The 15,314-nt window shown below is 31.7% G+C and overlaps 1 protein-coding gene across 2 annotated transcripts; it reads left to right on the top strand.

The window, feature by feature from the left end:
- Positions 1-2,507: 2,507 nt before the first annotated feature.
- Positions 2,508-8,092, top strand: LOC106752726 (DNA-directed RNA polymerase III subunit RPC8). 2 transcript variants are annotated; one of them, XM_014634458.2, is made up of 9 exons: positions 2,508-2,607; positions 3,552-3,667; positions 3,767-3,862; positions 4,473-4,560; positions 5,873-5,960; positions 6,072-6,110; positions 6,253-6,313; positions 6,577-6,666; positions 7,809-8,092. In XM_014634458.2, the coding sequence occupies exons 2-9, from the start codon at positions 3,557-3,559 to the stop codon at positions 7,881-7,883; spliced, it is 648 nt and encodes a 215-aa protein (XP_014489944.1). In that variant the 5' UTR covers positions 2,508-2,607; positions 3,552-3,556; the 3' UTR covers positions 7,884-8,092. The 2 variants fall into 2 exon arrangements, with proteins under 2 accessions (XP_014489944.1, XP_014489945.1); XM_014634459.2 differs by having other exon boundaries at positions 2,516-2,580.
- Positions 8,093-15,314: the final 7,222 nt, after the last annotated feature.

The raw sequence follows: 15,314 nt of genomic DNA, 5'->3' as shown, positions 1-15,314 counted from the left end.
TTAATTGAAAATTGAATAGATATGTCAAATGTAATAATGATTTTTTTTTTTACAAAAAAGTTTTTATGATAGGTGAACAATGTATGTAATAAAAGCTTATTTATGAAAAGTATATATTATGATAGGTGAACAATTACTTGTCATAATATGTTCTACATATTATGATAGGTGAAAAAACTTCGTCATAAAACACTATATATATTATGATAGGTAAATCTAGGTGCGTTATAATAAATTCGCTATATTATGACTGATAAGTGAAAATCTGTTATAATACACTGGACCTATTATAATAGGTAATAGAAAGTTCGTCATAATACACTGGACCTATTATGATGGACTTTTCTGTCCGTCATAAAATGCACAAACTTATTATGACATCCAAAACTATGACGCCAGGTCATCCGTCATAATAAGTCACTTTTACTCGTCATAAAAAGCTATTTTTCTACTCGTGTAATTTTCTGACATAGATGAGACTGACCACCTTAATTTTCTGATATAGATTAGAATGACCACCTTAATTTTTTGATAGAGATGATATTTGCTATCAAGAGCATGTACTTTTTCTTTCTTTATTTTATCAATTCTAAAGTTTTGTTCAGGGTGAGGATGCAAGCGTCAGAAGAGCCTTTCAAACACTACTAATCTATGTTGGAAATGTTGCCAAGAATCCCAAGGAGGAAAAGTACAGGAAAATACGACTGAATAATCCATTATTCCTGGTAATTATCAAGACATGTTTTTTCTAAACAAAACATATTTTTTTTTTGGGAGTGTAAGGTTCATCGTGTTTCATCAAACAATTTTAGCTAGAAAAGTTAAAGATTCAGGGTATACTAGATACAGTCTTGAAGATTCATGTAGAACATATATGAGACACAGCCAAGTCCTTCACTCAATGACCATGAACTTTGTAGATCCATTCTCCTGCATTGGACTCATTCTGATTGGTCATTGGAAATTTTATTTTCATATTTTAGTAATCACTATGATCTTTTGAGAAATGCAACATTCTTACTAAGGTGAGGACGTCAATATAATTTTGATGGAACAGTTTCTTTACTAACAAAGAAAAAATATTTTATACTATCATCTAATCCTAAACTCATATGTTTGCTAACATTTTTTTTTACATAATAATTATTTCCATGGTCATACTCAATTATTTTTTATTGGTTGACAATAGTGTATAGAAATTAAACTCATTTTTATGTAGTATAAATAAATTCCACACTAACAAATCAACATGTATATTGATTTATTTTGTTTTTTATATTATTTTTTACTTAATTGAGTATTTTGTTAAATAGAGTCAACGTGATATGTTTTGTTAAATTGATGTTAATGCCTTTTAAAAGTGACTATGTATTAGTCTAATAAAAGACTTAATTAATAATTTGATTTTTATTTAAATTTATGATTATTTCTGTTTTTATATTTTTTTAAACTCAATTTAGTCTTTATTATTGTTTAAATAGAGATAATATAATCTTTTTGATTAGATTAGTATTAACATCATTAGCAGTGACCTTACGTCTTTATTGAGATCACCTCTTTTAAATTCAAGATCATATATATAAAATCTTTTTTACATTATTAGATATAAACACATAAATCTAATTATGACTTTTAGATTTATTCTTAGAATCTACGGAGGACAATGATGATGAAAAATTGTCTACATCGTCTCCACTTAAAAAATATAGAAATTAGTTAAATAAAGAAAAATATAAAATAATTAAGTCTTTTATTAATATGATATTGATTATCTTTCAAATAACATTAAAGTTAATTTAAAAAAAGAAATAATATTAAATTTAAAATTTATTAAACAAATATCGTGGTTCAATTAAATATAATTATCAAAACAAAGTCTCAATATAAAAAATTAAATTAATAGTTAAGCCTAAATTTATTGAAGATTTATTTTATCATGTTATCTATGCTCTTTAAAAACATAAATTTTATTTACTATTTATTTCATTACACAATTTTTTTTAACTTTAGACAATATTAAATTAGTCAACGTATATATATAAATATTATCTAAACATGGATAAAGCAATAATTTTATAAAGATTGCCTAAACATAAACCAAAAAACCATTTTGTAAGTGTTGCATTGAGAAGGTGAGGCCTAATCAATAAAACCGTGGCGGCCAGATATAAAAAAAAAAAATCAAAGAGGGAATAATTGAAAAGAAATAAGAGGAAGAAAAAGAAAATAGAAATAGATGAAGAGAAAGTGATGAGAAATTAGCGAAATATTTTTAAATGATTTGATTGATGTGATAAAAAAATTTAAAAAATTTTAATATAAGTAAATAATTTTAGAAATATGAAATAAATTAAAATAAGATTTAAATTCAAATTCAAAAATATATTTAAATTAATAAATTAAATATTTGACAAAATATCAAATTTTAAATTATTTTATTTTGTTTATTATTTTAATTGTTCATTTTATAATAATAATATGTATAAATATAATTTATATATAACCTAGTGATTTTTGGGTGACCGGAGAACGACACGGCGCGGCGAATAGAAACCAGAACGGCGAACCCTAATCTGCCAGGTGAGGAGAAGAAGGAATCTAATCACTGTAAGTTTTTTATTTCCGCTCAAGCAACAACGATCAATTACGTCGTTTTGCGTTAAAAATGAAAACCCCTATGGACTCGCCAATTTGGTTGCAAGCTGGCGAGTTTGGACGAGCTCACCGAGTTTACAGTGAGCTTATCGGTCCTGCTCCAATAACGAGTTTGCTTCCGTAACAGATGAGTTTGATAGCCATGGTTATTGTTATAATTGTTGTTGTTGATTATTTGGAATACAGTGCTTACATGGTATGGTCTGTCATTAAATCATTTGCTCATTCAATTTACATATGAGTGCCTGCACGTGTGCAACATGCTCTGCTTCTAATTGTACCTTTTAGTTGGCCAACGATTTTGTAAGATATCTCACTACCCATGGTTTCGTATTGTATCAAATTTTTATAAAAACATGTCATGAAAGTTCAAGACAAGTAAGAAAACAGATTTCCCATTGACTCAAATATTAGTTTAGTGTACAAACGCCTGAAAAATGGTGCCTAAAACAGCCTGGTGCATCCTCAATTCTCTGTAAGCCTGTGATTTTATTGTTTTTTTATATTTTATTTTTGCCTTTATAATTATTTGTATGATCTACTATACTAAACACTGATACTTGTTTACAAGATCCTGGTAGAGGATTTAATCAATAATCAATGGCATTGTGGAATCACTTACTAATTGAACAACGAAGTATCAGGACTAAATTGTGTAAAATTTTTGTTTTCTTTGAATCCTTGATTACAATATGGACGTTCTGGTTCATGTTCTTCTCCCTAGCCCCCGTGTTATATGCTAAAATCACAGATAAGCTTTCTTACATTACTACAAATCAGAATAAGAAGAACTTCGATCTCCTATAAGCTTAGCTCTTTTGGTTAACACAATTTACACTTTCATTCTTTTTTGGTTGTATTTACTCTGGACCTTAATATTCTGTAATTTGGTTCAGGCTCAATGTTCTATCTCAGTAAAATTGAACACAAATTGCCCCTGCCTCCTCCTCGTCTTGTTCTTCCCATTCGAGAAGCCATTCACATGGAGCTTGAAAAACTTTTCTTAGATAAGGTTTTTTGTTGCTGCTGTTTTCAGTTTCCGTATTAAACCATTATTGTGTAATTGACTTAATTTCCTTGGCTTCATTTTTGGTTTCTATAATCATGCCAGGTTATAGCAAACTTGGGCCTTTGCATTTCTGTATATGATATCATATCCATTGACGGTGGATTTATCTTCCCAGGTGATGGGGCTCCGACCTATACGGTATGAATTCATGGGTTTGTTTTGAACTTGTTATCCTGCATGTGATGAGAGTTCAAAGTTGAACCAAGCTTTTATGTTTAAAAGTCATGTTTGCTTCTCATAACAAAGTAGTTTGACTTTATTAGGAAAGAATTGTTGGCTGACCTAGAGTTTAATCCTTAAATTTTGATTAGTGGCCACAAAATTGTTGACATTCTATTAGTTGTAATGAGTCTTTTTCAGCATACTGGAACCTGCAAAACGGTTGTACTTTCTTAGCATCCATTATTTACAATTTATGATGTATTGTAAGGTCATATTTAGATAAAATTTTCTGCAAGTATTTATAAAGGAAAATGAGTTAAAATGAATTTAACTTCAGGAAGTTAAAATCAAATTCTGCACTTTGACTTATAAAGAAGTTCTCATCTAATTCTCCAAAATTAATGTGCATAAATTGATTTTGAATTAATTGTGTAAGAAGTTTGATTCATCATACTTTTTATTTTTTTTTCTTTTATTGTAAAGTTTATCCAAGCAGTGCTTAACTCACTGCTTTTGGTTGGATGGCAGAAATGATTATATATTTAATTGTGTCTATGCAATAACTAAATTCCAATGTTTCTGACAGGTTGTATTCAATTTAATTATGTTTCGTCCATTTGTGGGGGAAATTATTACTGCGAGGCTTATTTCATCTGATTCTAATGGCTTACAATGTATGTCTCTGTTTTAGCTACTTGATTTTGTTTCTGTTGACATGCATGATTTAGTTCCTCAATACTGTTCTATGATGCATATTGCTGGAGAAGAATCACTTTTATGTCTTAATTCTGTTTCATTTCTCTGTTACATTTTACTCGTAGCACAATACTTTCAGAAACAATTAGAGAAGGGAATTGTTTATAGTCAATATTGCCTTAAAGTTTTTGTATTTTCTTCCTTCTATGTTTTGGTTGGTTGGGTTGGGCTTTAATTTGTGTTCAACTTAGTTTCTCTTTCTCTTTTAATTTAAAGCGTGATATTATAATAATAAGATAAATGAAAAACAAATATTATAAACTATTTAAAGCATAACATATAACATATAAGCTAAATAATTATTAGTAACAAAAGACTAAATAAATGATAACAAATAATATAATAAATTAATTAATGTTAATAATAAAATAATTTCAGAATGTCAGTGATAGGATATGTAATTTGTATGTTAGGAGAAAAAAATATATAGAAGTAATTGTTAGTTGTGTTAGGTGGAGTGAGGCTTTCTACATATAGTGGGGGGTCTTTGTATGCAGGGGGCGTTTTTGAAATTTTGGAGTAGTGTTGGCAGGATCATTGGCATCCTGTGAAGGGAACATTGTCCCTTGGCTGTGTTCATGCTGTACTTGTTGCCTAAAATCAATAATACAAGATCCATTCAGTGATTATAGGTGGTTGCATTGGGTTTTTCCTGGTTTCCTCTATCTAGGAACCTAACAGCCACTCATCATGCTATTCTGTTAGGATCGATAACTATGAATTTAATTGACACTAAAAGTGTGTTCTAAAAGAATAATGTGACTTTTCTATGTGAGGTTGAGTTAGGCTAAAAACTCACTTAATTTAAAATATATACGTGGTTAATTTACAGTATATGTTTGACCTTGCCTAACAATCCAGTTTTCTGTTGGGGAGGAGGTTCGACACACACATAGATCTCCATACATAGAGAGTCATTGTCCATTTTGGGCCAAGTCCTCACGGATTTGCTTTTGGCATCACTCCAAAAGGTCTCTTACCATTGGAGGTGTCTATGTGTATATAAACTCTTGACCAACCCTTCTTTTACTCGATGTGGGACTTTGTTTGCATCCAACAGAGTTGTTACCAGAGCTAGTTTTTGTATTTTTGTATCTGTAATGTAACACTGAAAACAACCTATTTTTTTCCTCATGAAACAACACCATCCACTAACTGCTTTATCTGAAATGTTAAATTGTCAAATATTGATTTATTCCTGCTTAATAATTCTGAATCTGTGGATGGCAGTAAGTCTTGGATTCTTTGATGATATTTATGTCCCTGCACATCATATGCCCTACCCAAACCACTTTGTTGAGGATGAACAAGGAAAAAGGTGATGTTTCCACTAGTTTAACTTTTTAGATTATCTTTGAACTGGAAGCAAACAACCTTTTATTATTTTTATTGCTGTTTTGTTATTATTATTATTTTTGGTTGAATGTAGGGTATCCTCTAGCGAAGAGTCAACAACTAATTCTTTGAGGTACTGAGATTTATTTAAGAGCTGACAGCCGACATCTCCCATCAGTAGTATTCCTTACATACATTTATTATTTTTATGTAATGCATACCCTGTTATGTATGATAAACATTATGCTTATCTGTTCTTATTCAAATTACATCAGGAAAGGCATATGGTTTTGGGATTTTAACGAACAAGAATATCCTATTCAAGAAACTGACGTGGTTAGCAATTCTTTTCCTTTTTTGTGAAACTATATGATTGGAAATGTAAAAGTAGATGGCCTGTATAAGGCCTCAAATAATTGAGGTTTCTAGATTTTAAAAGTACACAAATTTGTACCAGCCTTTTATTAAAATTGTGTCTTTACTTTTAAATATTAGGGGCAGAGAGGCTGAATTTTCATGATTAGAATAGGGCTCCAAAAATTTTAAGACAGATCTAATTGGAAAACAAATAAGCTAAATTTTTGTTACCAATATGGCAGATCAAATTTCGTGTTCAAAATGTGAGTTATCCACAAATTCCGGTCGAGCAACCAAAAGAATCAAAGCCATTTGCACCTATGTTGATTACTGTAAGTATTTTGTTGATCATCAAACCATTGTTTGCCTTTACTTTATTCATTATTGTTAAGAAGTGGAGTTTAAACTTAATTCAACCCTACAAAACTATCTTGTAAGGTAAGGTTTGCACTCCTTTATATATTTTAATTTAGTCAAACCTAATAAACAATGAATTTCGCTAGGATAAGCAATAAATCATGTTTCTCATACCATGCTAACAAGTGAACTTTAAGTCTAACTTAATCTTACAAAACCAACTTATAAGGTGAGGTTTGCTTCTACTTATATACTTTAATTTGGTTTTATCTTTAGTCAATGTAGGACTTACAACAATTACCTTGTTCATGAATACTTAAAACCACATAAGAGTGATGCAAGGTATAGTCGAATTGTACTACCTTTATCATGAATTTGTTTGAATGCTTAAAACTAAAAAGAAAGATAAGGGTGGTCCAAGTGTATTACATATTAAAAGGGGCAAAGTATATATGAATGCGTAAAACTAGAAAGAAAAGCATGGTCCAACTGTATTACATATTATAAAAGAGGCAATGCATATATGAACATTATAGTAGTGCTATATTACTGAGATGGGAAATTTAAGCATCTTTAAATTGTCCTGTTATTTTTTTTTTTGTTTTATTTTTAAGATATTTTTATTATAGTTTTTCAGATTGGAGGTTTATTATAAGTACAAATCATTCTTTTATTATTTCATTTTGATGTATTTAGGATGTTTTTATTATATCAGTGTTATAATGTATTGTTATGCATAATTGATAATGACTTATTAATTTCTTCATTGCGAACATCTTGTTTTGAGGGGGGCATATTTTTTGTAGAAGATCATACCCTGGTCTTAAAAGATTTATTTTCAGGGCTTCCTTTATTATTTATTCTCGTGCTTCTACCTTAGTTTTGTCTGTGTCATATGCATCACAACATCTTAATTATGGAATAAAATTCTTGAAGGAGAAAAAAAGTTTATTCTCTTCTATTCACGACTAAAAGGTTATAGTTGAACTTCTGGGCATCGTTATGGGAAGAGATTGGATGAAACCCTGTTTAATCAGAAGTATTAAAACAAATAGTCATGCCTAACTAGTATTGCACATTAATGGAATAGTGACCTATCATGGTTTCTATTTTGTAGGGTTCGTTAGATCATGATGGTTTAGGCCCTGTTTCTTGGTGGTGTGCAGAAGAGATTGAGGCTGATGATGAGTAAAGGTGAGTTCAAAAGGTGGTGAAATTTTGGTCAAGTGAAGATGTCACTCCTAGGTCTTTTGTTTAGCCTATAAGATTAGGTTTAGAAGTTGGTTGGTTTGGTCTGATAGATGTAGGTTGCTCATGTCCTGAAGATTGGGTCTTGTTCAATTACTTTGTTTTGTAAACTGTTTAATTTAGTTCAATAGAATCAGTGTTTGTCTTTGAATTCAGCGTCCAAAATTCCTACAGTGCAGGAGGATGAAATGCAATTTATACAGGGATCCATAATTAATTTAAAACTTAGGACTGGGTATTTAATTAGGGGTTTAAAGCAAGCAACTTTTTTTTTCTTACAAAATCCATGTTAAGCCTCATTATGAATTATGGCATCTTAGCTCGGTTGACATTCTAGAGTTCATTTGTCATCTGCCATCTCATGAAAAATATCAAAAGGAAAATAACATAAAAAAACATGGCGGATCAAACCAAACCCATTCAAAACATGATAAACCTTAGCAGAGTTTAGGTCTCTCTTCATATGGAACACCAACAAGCAAAGAAATACACCTCCGGAACACCATGGGTCATTCCAAAATTTTATTTGGTTTACATCACCTACAGTCCAAGATGCGTTTTCCAAAACAGTGTCATACCAATTATTAATACCAGGCCATATTCAACCGGATTTATATGAACAACTTTTGGGTATTTAGACTTAAAATCCATGATCGCATTAGAAAAATCCGAGGCATAGAGCTATAACCAAAATACCAAGCCAACTGAAGAAGATAAACTTTATTCTCAACATGAAAATTAGCAACTTGCAGCCCTCTTTCATATTTGCTGGCATAGAGTTGATTCCAATTAACAACAACAAGACCTTGCTTACTAGCATCACCAGTCCATATAAAATTTTTAACCATTTATCCACGTCTTTTAGCAAGTTTGCTGGTCATTTATAAATTGAAAACTATAGGAAAGAAAATCAGTAATGACAGTTTACCAGCTGAATTTTGCCCATCATATTCAAAGTTTTCGCTTTCCAAGAGGTAAGCTTGAGCCTAACTTTATTAGCAAGAAGTTAAAGGAAGAGACATTTAGGAGCCCCCACAAAAATAGGCACTCATAAATAGTTAAATGGTATAAAACCTCTATTGCAGCGAAGAACACACTTAACTCTCCTATTAAAGCAGAAGAATAATCAGCATTAAAGACTCTTAGCGGAATTCATTCATTGGCATGAGGCTGAACCATGGGAATGGAGTAGTTTCATGAGGTTAGTTAGGGTACTCTTATTAACTCTGCAGAAAACAAAGATGTCATTTAAGTTCTTCTAGGACCAACCATTGGGAAGCATGTTCTGAGAACTGATAAGTTGAGAAATCCTACTCAAAACTTCTTCAGCAACACAAAACAGAAGAGGGGAGAGAATCCCCTGACAAACCCCTGTACTGCAAGAAAAGTAACCAAAAAGATTACCACTAATCCTAATTGATAGAAGAGCAGACTGAAGAATCTGCAGAATTCATGAGTTGAAAATTTGATGAAAATCAAACCGCTGAAGCACCTATATAAGAAAATCTCATCTTACTGTTAAAGGTTTTCTTGATGTCAGTTTTATAAGATACATTACCACCTTTAACTTTCTTGCTGAGCATATTTATAGCCTCCGAAGCAATGCTGATACAATATTTAATTTGTCTGCTCTTTGATAAAGCCATTCTGAGTGGAGAGGCAATTCTGCTAGCAATCAGGGCCAACCTATCAGCCAGAATTTTGGATATGATTTTAAACCTTAAGTTAGCAACAACAATCTGCCTAAAGTCTTTAATAGAGTCAGTCCTTGGAAATTTAGGAATAAAAGAAGCCACATTGGCATTCATATTAGACAAAATTCAATTTTTGAGAAAAAAATTGCTTGACAAGATTACAAACATCAATACAAACACTATCCCGGCAAGCATGATAAAAAGAACTACCAAAGTCATCAAGATCAGAAGCGTCACTAGCATTACGATTATAAATAAATAAATAAATAATAATCAGCTTTCTTAATCTCTTCATTAGAAGGGCAACCGTGGATAATTATTTTCATCTTCAGTGAAAAGCTATGGAATATGAGCAGAAATGAGATTAAACTGGAAATCATTGCGAAGGGGACTATGCTCAGAAGCAGTATGTAAATCCTTATAAAAAGATAAAACGTGACATTAAAGCGGTATAAAAAGATTTTATTTATGCTAAAAGTTATCATCCTATTTAGTCAAAACTTTTAAATAATTGAAAAAAAACTTTGTTAATCAATTAGAATAATTATGATTTTTAGGGAGCGCAATGAAATATGGTTTTATTTAATTAGGTTTTTTCACAACCTGTAAAAAGTTTGTCAGCATTAAATCTTATGCATTTCAAGTATAGAAATTTTGATTAATTGCTTTTAAGAAGTATTCAAATGAATTTCATGACATTATATAATGTTGTAATAATAATGTACTAATCATAAGTGATGTACAAATATTATAATATATATTTTAGAGATAAATTTTTAATACGATAATTGGATTCGATTCTTGTCTTCGCTCTTTGATAACTTTTTAAAGGTTTAATGTCTCAATAGGTTTCTATTTTCGACCAGAATCTCAAATAGGTATCTTTTTTTTTTCTCAATTGAGTCTTTATTTTTGTAAAATTAAATCAAATAGGACCTTTCTGTCAAATTGAGATGACGCCGCTAAGAAGAGGATTATGTGGCATGCTAACAGTGTCTTTTTAAATGATGTGTCATTCAAAACGTGAGTGAAGTGTATTTTTTTAATTTTTTGAATTAAAAAATGGAGTACAAAGAGGGAAAATAAAATTTAAATAAGGGCAAAGTGGTCATCTTATTTCATAGACCACATGGAAGCACTGTCGGCACCAAACATTGCTTCTGGAATGTCATTCTTCATCTTCTCCAATCACCAAATCACTCTTCCATGGCAGCCAACTGCAGATTGCAGGAACATAATCGCGAGTTCATCCAACATTTTCACCACTGCGAGACAAAATCAGAACCTGTGAAAATTCCTAAATCAAATACCAGAAAAACCCTTAATCACGAAAACCCTAACTCGCACAGATGTTTAACCTCAAATTGACGAACCTTAATCTCGAGAAAAAAAGGGCGAATGAATGAACAAAAGCACTGGAAATATTGGAATCTTAGTTTGTTTTTTTATTTTAATTTTTAGCGGTGGAAATTCTTCATGAATTGCATCTTATTCCATAAATAGGAATAGCTTACGGGTAAAGAGCAGTCGTTTGGGAGCAAAGAAGCTTACTTTGTTTTTTATTTAGCCACTGTTCTTCTCAACCCTATTTCTGACAATTATTGATGGGCCTGATACTTTGTCATTCACTGCATTTCTATATTCTCTGTTGTCTTCTTCGGATTCTGGAGATAACATTGGTGAAGCTGATGAGAAGAATGATGATGGGATGGCAGATGATGACTCTTCATTACCAGACTCTACCATGAAGGGAAGTTTTGTTGTGAAGAGAAGTTTGTTTAGGCATTCATTGACCCAGGGAAGATTACCAATATTATGCAGAAGTACCTGTTTCAACTCAAGAGAATACTTTTGTTCTATATTTTTACGATTAAATTTAAGGAATGAATGACAGAATCAAAGGTGAGGGAGAAGTCTCCGATGAAACTTTAGGGGAGAAAGCCTAACGTGAAAGAAGAAGTTCTACGGTGGGTAGGGATCGTAACTCTCAATTTTTTTAATTTTAAAATAATCCAAATCCACATCATTCAGCCACATCAATTAAAAATATAGTCCACTGTGACACGTCAAATATGTATTAACGACGTTAGGTCTAATTTAACGGTAAGGACCTATTTGATTCAATTTTACAAAAATAAGGACTAATTGAGACGCCGAAAAAGTGTGGGACTTATTTGAGATTCTGGTCGAAAATAGGGACCTATTGAGACATTAAACCACTTTTTAAATGACTTATAATTAACATAATCTTTATCTTCAATATTAACAATGAATAATACTATAATTTTGAATCCATGGTTTAAACTAGAAGTTAAAATGAAAAGATACCTAGGAATTAATGTAACACTCCGATTTATGAGATGTCATATATTATTTAAAAATTGGTAAAATTCAAAATTTATCATTATGTGGAAACGTATTTAAAGAAAACCTTATCTAATTACATTTGTTGAGATTTAAAACAGGGAAATATATTTTTGAAGGGCTTAATGGACCCTTATCATGTTCTGATATTTATATTGATAAAGAGATGATACAATAGGGAGATGGAAGGTCAAGGGGCTATCCTAGACTGCTAGGTACAATGATTATAGATAACCCAACACACTACTCCCTACTTTATCCTATTGACTACACTAACATAGGTAGACTTAATAATTATTCTAACATTAAGCTCATACACACAACTCACACACACTAACCAATAATTCTAACACTTCCCCTCAAGCTGGAGCATACAAATTGTATGAACCAAGCTTGAAATAGATAAACTTGATTTTGAACTAGATGATTTTTCTTCAAGTGTGTGAGGTAGTGTGTTATCACATGTCAACGAACAACTAATAGCAGTCTGTGAAACTTCAACTTCAAAAGTGGATGATGGAGAGCAGTGGTGGACAATGACAATCTGCAAGGACGAAATCCCTCATCAAGTAAGGATGGGGCCTGTAGTGACTAAATGCGACAAAACTGCAGGGACTACCATCTCTAAGACTGATGGGTGATGGGGCCTGTAGTGGCTGAAAGCTACAAATCTACAGGGACTACCATACTTATGTGACTTGAACTGCTATACTTGACTTGTAGTGTCTTGGAAACATACTCCTCCTCATTGTGAAATTTGGAAACAGTGAAATTGTTAACTGGAATTGGAAGCATCACAGTTGCTTTGGGTAAACACACATAAATGAAGTCGACAAAAGAGATTGACGTCCGATGGGGAGCCTGCTTTTTTTTGTTTTTATTTCATCCTCTGGAAGACTTCTCTCATCCCATCTTCACTTCCATTCACCAAGAGATCATGAGTCTTCAATTCCATAATCTCCATTCTTTTAAGCCTCACGTGGAGCACTTAGAGAAACATTTACCTACCAATTTCCTTCATCACCCTGCATTCTCAAACAACAACCAACTAGAAAAATACCCAAAATCCAAAAACACAAATTTCCTAGTTAGATCCTCGTCTTATAGGTTTCGCCAATTTTGTCATTTATATTGAAAAAATGACTTAATTGGGTCCTGCCGTTAAACTGACTCAACGGGGTTAAGTTTTTGATGACCTGTGATGTTGCCGTGGACAGTTTTTGAAACGTCGCTTGAACAGACCCTTATTCGTGGCATTTGACAACATTTAACATTTTAAAAATAGGGATTTCTAGAGTGTAAAATATAATCAGCAATTAGGATTCATCGAAATTTAATTAGGGACTTCTGTCATACTTCTATCTTTTTCTCATTCTCTAATTTTAACATTGTTTCGAAAATGAAAGGAAAGTGAAAACAATTGGCTTAGAACCCTATACCAGAATTCATCAATCTACTACCAAGGAAGTAAATGGCAACCGTAAATCCAATTTTAATCATCATTGCCAATTAAACTCGAAAAAAAAATCTAAACTTTGTTTAATGAAATGTAGAAAATTAGGATTTAGGCATAGTTAACAAGCGAAGCGAAGCGAAGTTAACAAGATTGAAATATGAACAAAGTACTACATAGTATATTCGTAAAAGTAAAACAGAACATCACAAGCTGGAACTCAATCAATTGAACTTGAGCAGAAAGAAAAGTAGAAAGAAAGGCATAAGAAAATCGCGGTTGTGCGATGTGAGACTTCATTTTTCTCTATGGCTCTCCTTGCAGGTTCTTGAAGAAGGCGGAAGGAAGATGGTGATTGCGATGGAGGTATGTCGCGGCGATTTCGGAGGCTGGGTGGTCTCTCCGGCGACTGCGGCGACATTGACAATGAAGATGAACAACGATGGTGTCAGTTTGATAGTGTGGCATAGATTAGGGTTAGGTGGTGGCTTTGGGTGGTCTAACGAGATGAGGATGGTGGTTGGCTGTGGTGACGAGGATGGTTGGCGGCAAGACTATGGTGACGGTGCCGCGACATAACTGACGACATAGCTTTGCCCCATTTGATTAGGAATTAAGGTTCATTTAAAATCCACCAACAAACCCTAATTACATTTTACATTCAGAAATCCCTAATTTTAAAATGTTAAATGTTCTCAAATTCCACGTATAGAGCTCTGTCAAGGTCACGAATAAAAAACTTACCACGTCAACATCACAGGTCATAAAAAACTTAATATCGTTAAGCCAATTTAACGGCAAGGGCCCAATTGAGTCAATTTTTCATCATAAAGGACTAAATTAGCGAAACCGATAAGACGAGAATCTAACTGAAAAAAACCCACATAAATAAAGACTTTCGAAGGGGTTTAACCTATTTTTTTTCATTTTGAAATAAAGGGTATTGCTAACTATCTTTAACTATAATATTTTTTTTTTCTAAATTTATCCTTAAATCATTAGTGTACATAAAAAATTTAATGAAATTTTAAATTTTAAAACTAAACTCTTTCATTCTTCAACTTTATAAAAGGAAAAAAGGTGACCATATATTGCATTTATTGTATATCAACTAGAATAATTAAAAATATTTTGATAAAAATTAATTAATATAATAAATATTTAAAAAGAGTATTATGAAAAGAAAAATAAGTTTTTAGAACAATCCTTATAATTAGAGCCAAAGAGAGTACCTTTTATTGTAACAAAATAATTATAAAATTATATTTTAGTTTTTAATGTTTGCATTATAACTAATATACATAAATTAATGTTAAACTATGTAAAAAAAAAGTAAGATATAATTTTAAAATGAGTAATTAATAGATAAAGCAACTTAGTCAAGTTTCCTAAAAGTAAATTTGTTACCGGTTCACTAGTGTAAAAAAGGGCTTTAGACGTCGGTTATGTTGGGCTTTTAACGTCAAACCAGATCCGACGTCTTTGTGGGTAACGTTAATCAGACGTCGGACTGGATATACCCGACGTCTATATAGACGTCAAATGCCTCTACAACTAACGTCTATATACACGTTGGATGTGGGGGTACACCAGACGTCTATGTAGACGTCAAATGTATCCAAATCTGACGTCTATAGGCGCTGGACATTTTGTTCATTGTAACTCATTAGATTTCTGTTTATGCATTGACTGACGTTTACAAACGTGGGGCTTTGCGCTAACAAACGTCTACTGGGTATTTTTTTAAAAAATTAATTTTTTATAATAAAACCACACCTGAAAAATAGAAAATTGTCCCAGAACATTATACTATAATATATATATATATATATATATATATATATATATATATATATATATATAT

Source organism: Vigna radiata, unplaced genomic scaffold, assembly GCF_000741045.1.
Source record: "Vigna radiata var. radiata cultivar VC1973A unplaced genomic scaffold, Vradiata_ver6 scaffold_43, whole genome shotgun sequence".
NCBI classification, from domain to species: Eukaryota; Viridiplantae; Streptophyta; class Magnoliopsida; order Fabales; family Fabaceae; genus Vigna; species Vigna radiata.
This window is presented reverse-complemented; position numbering and strand designations above follow the sequence as displayed.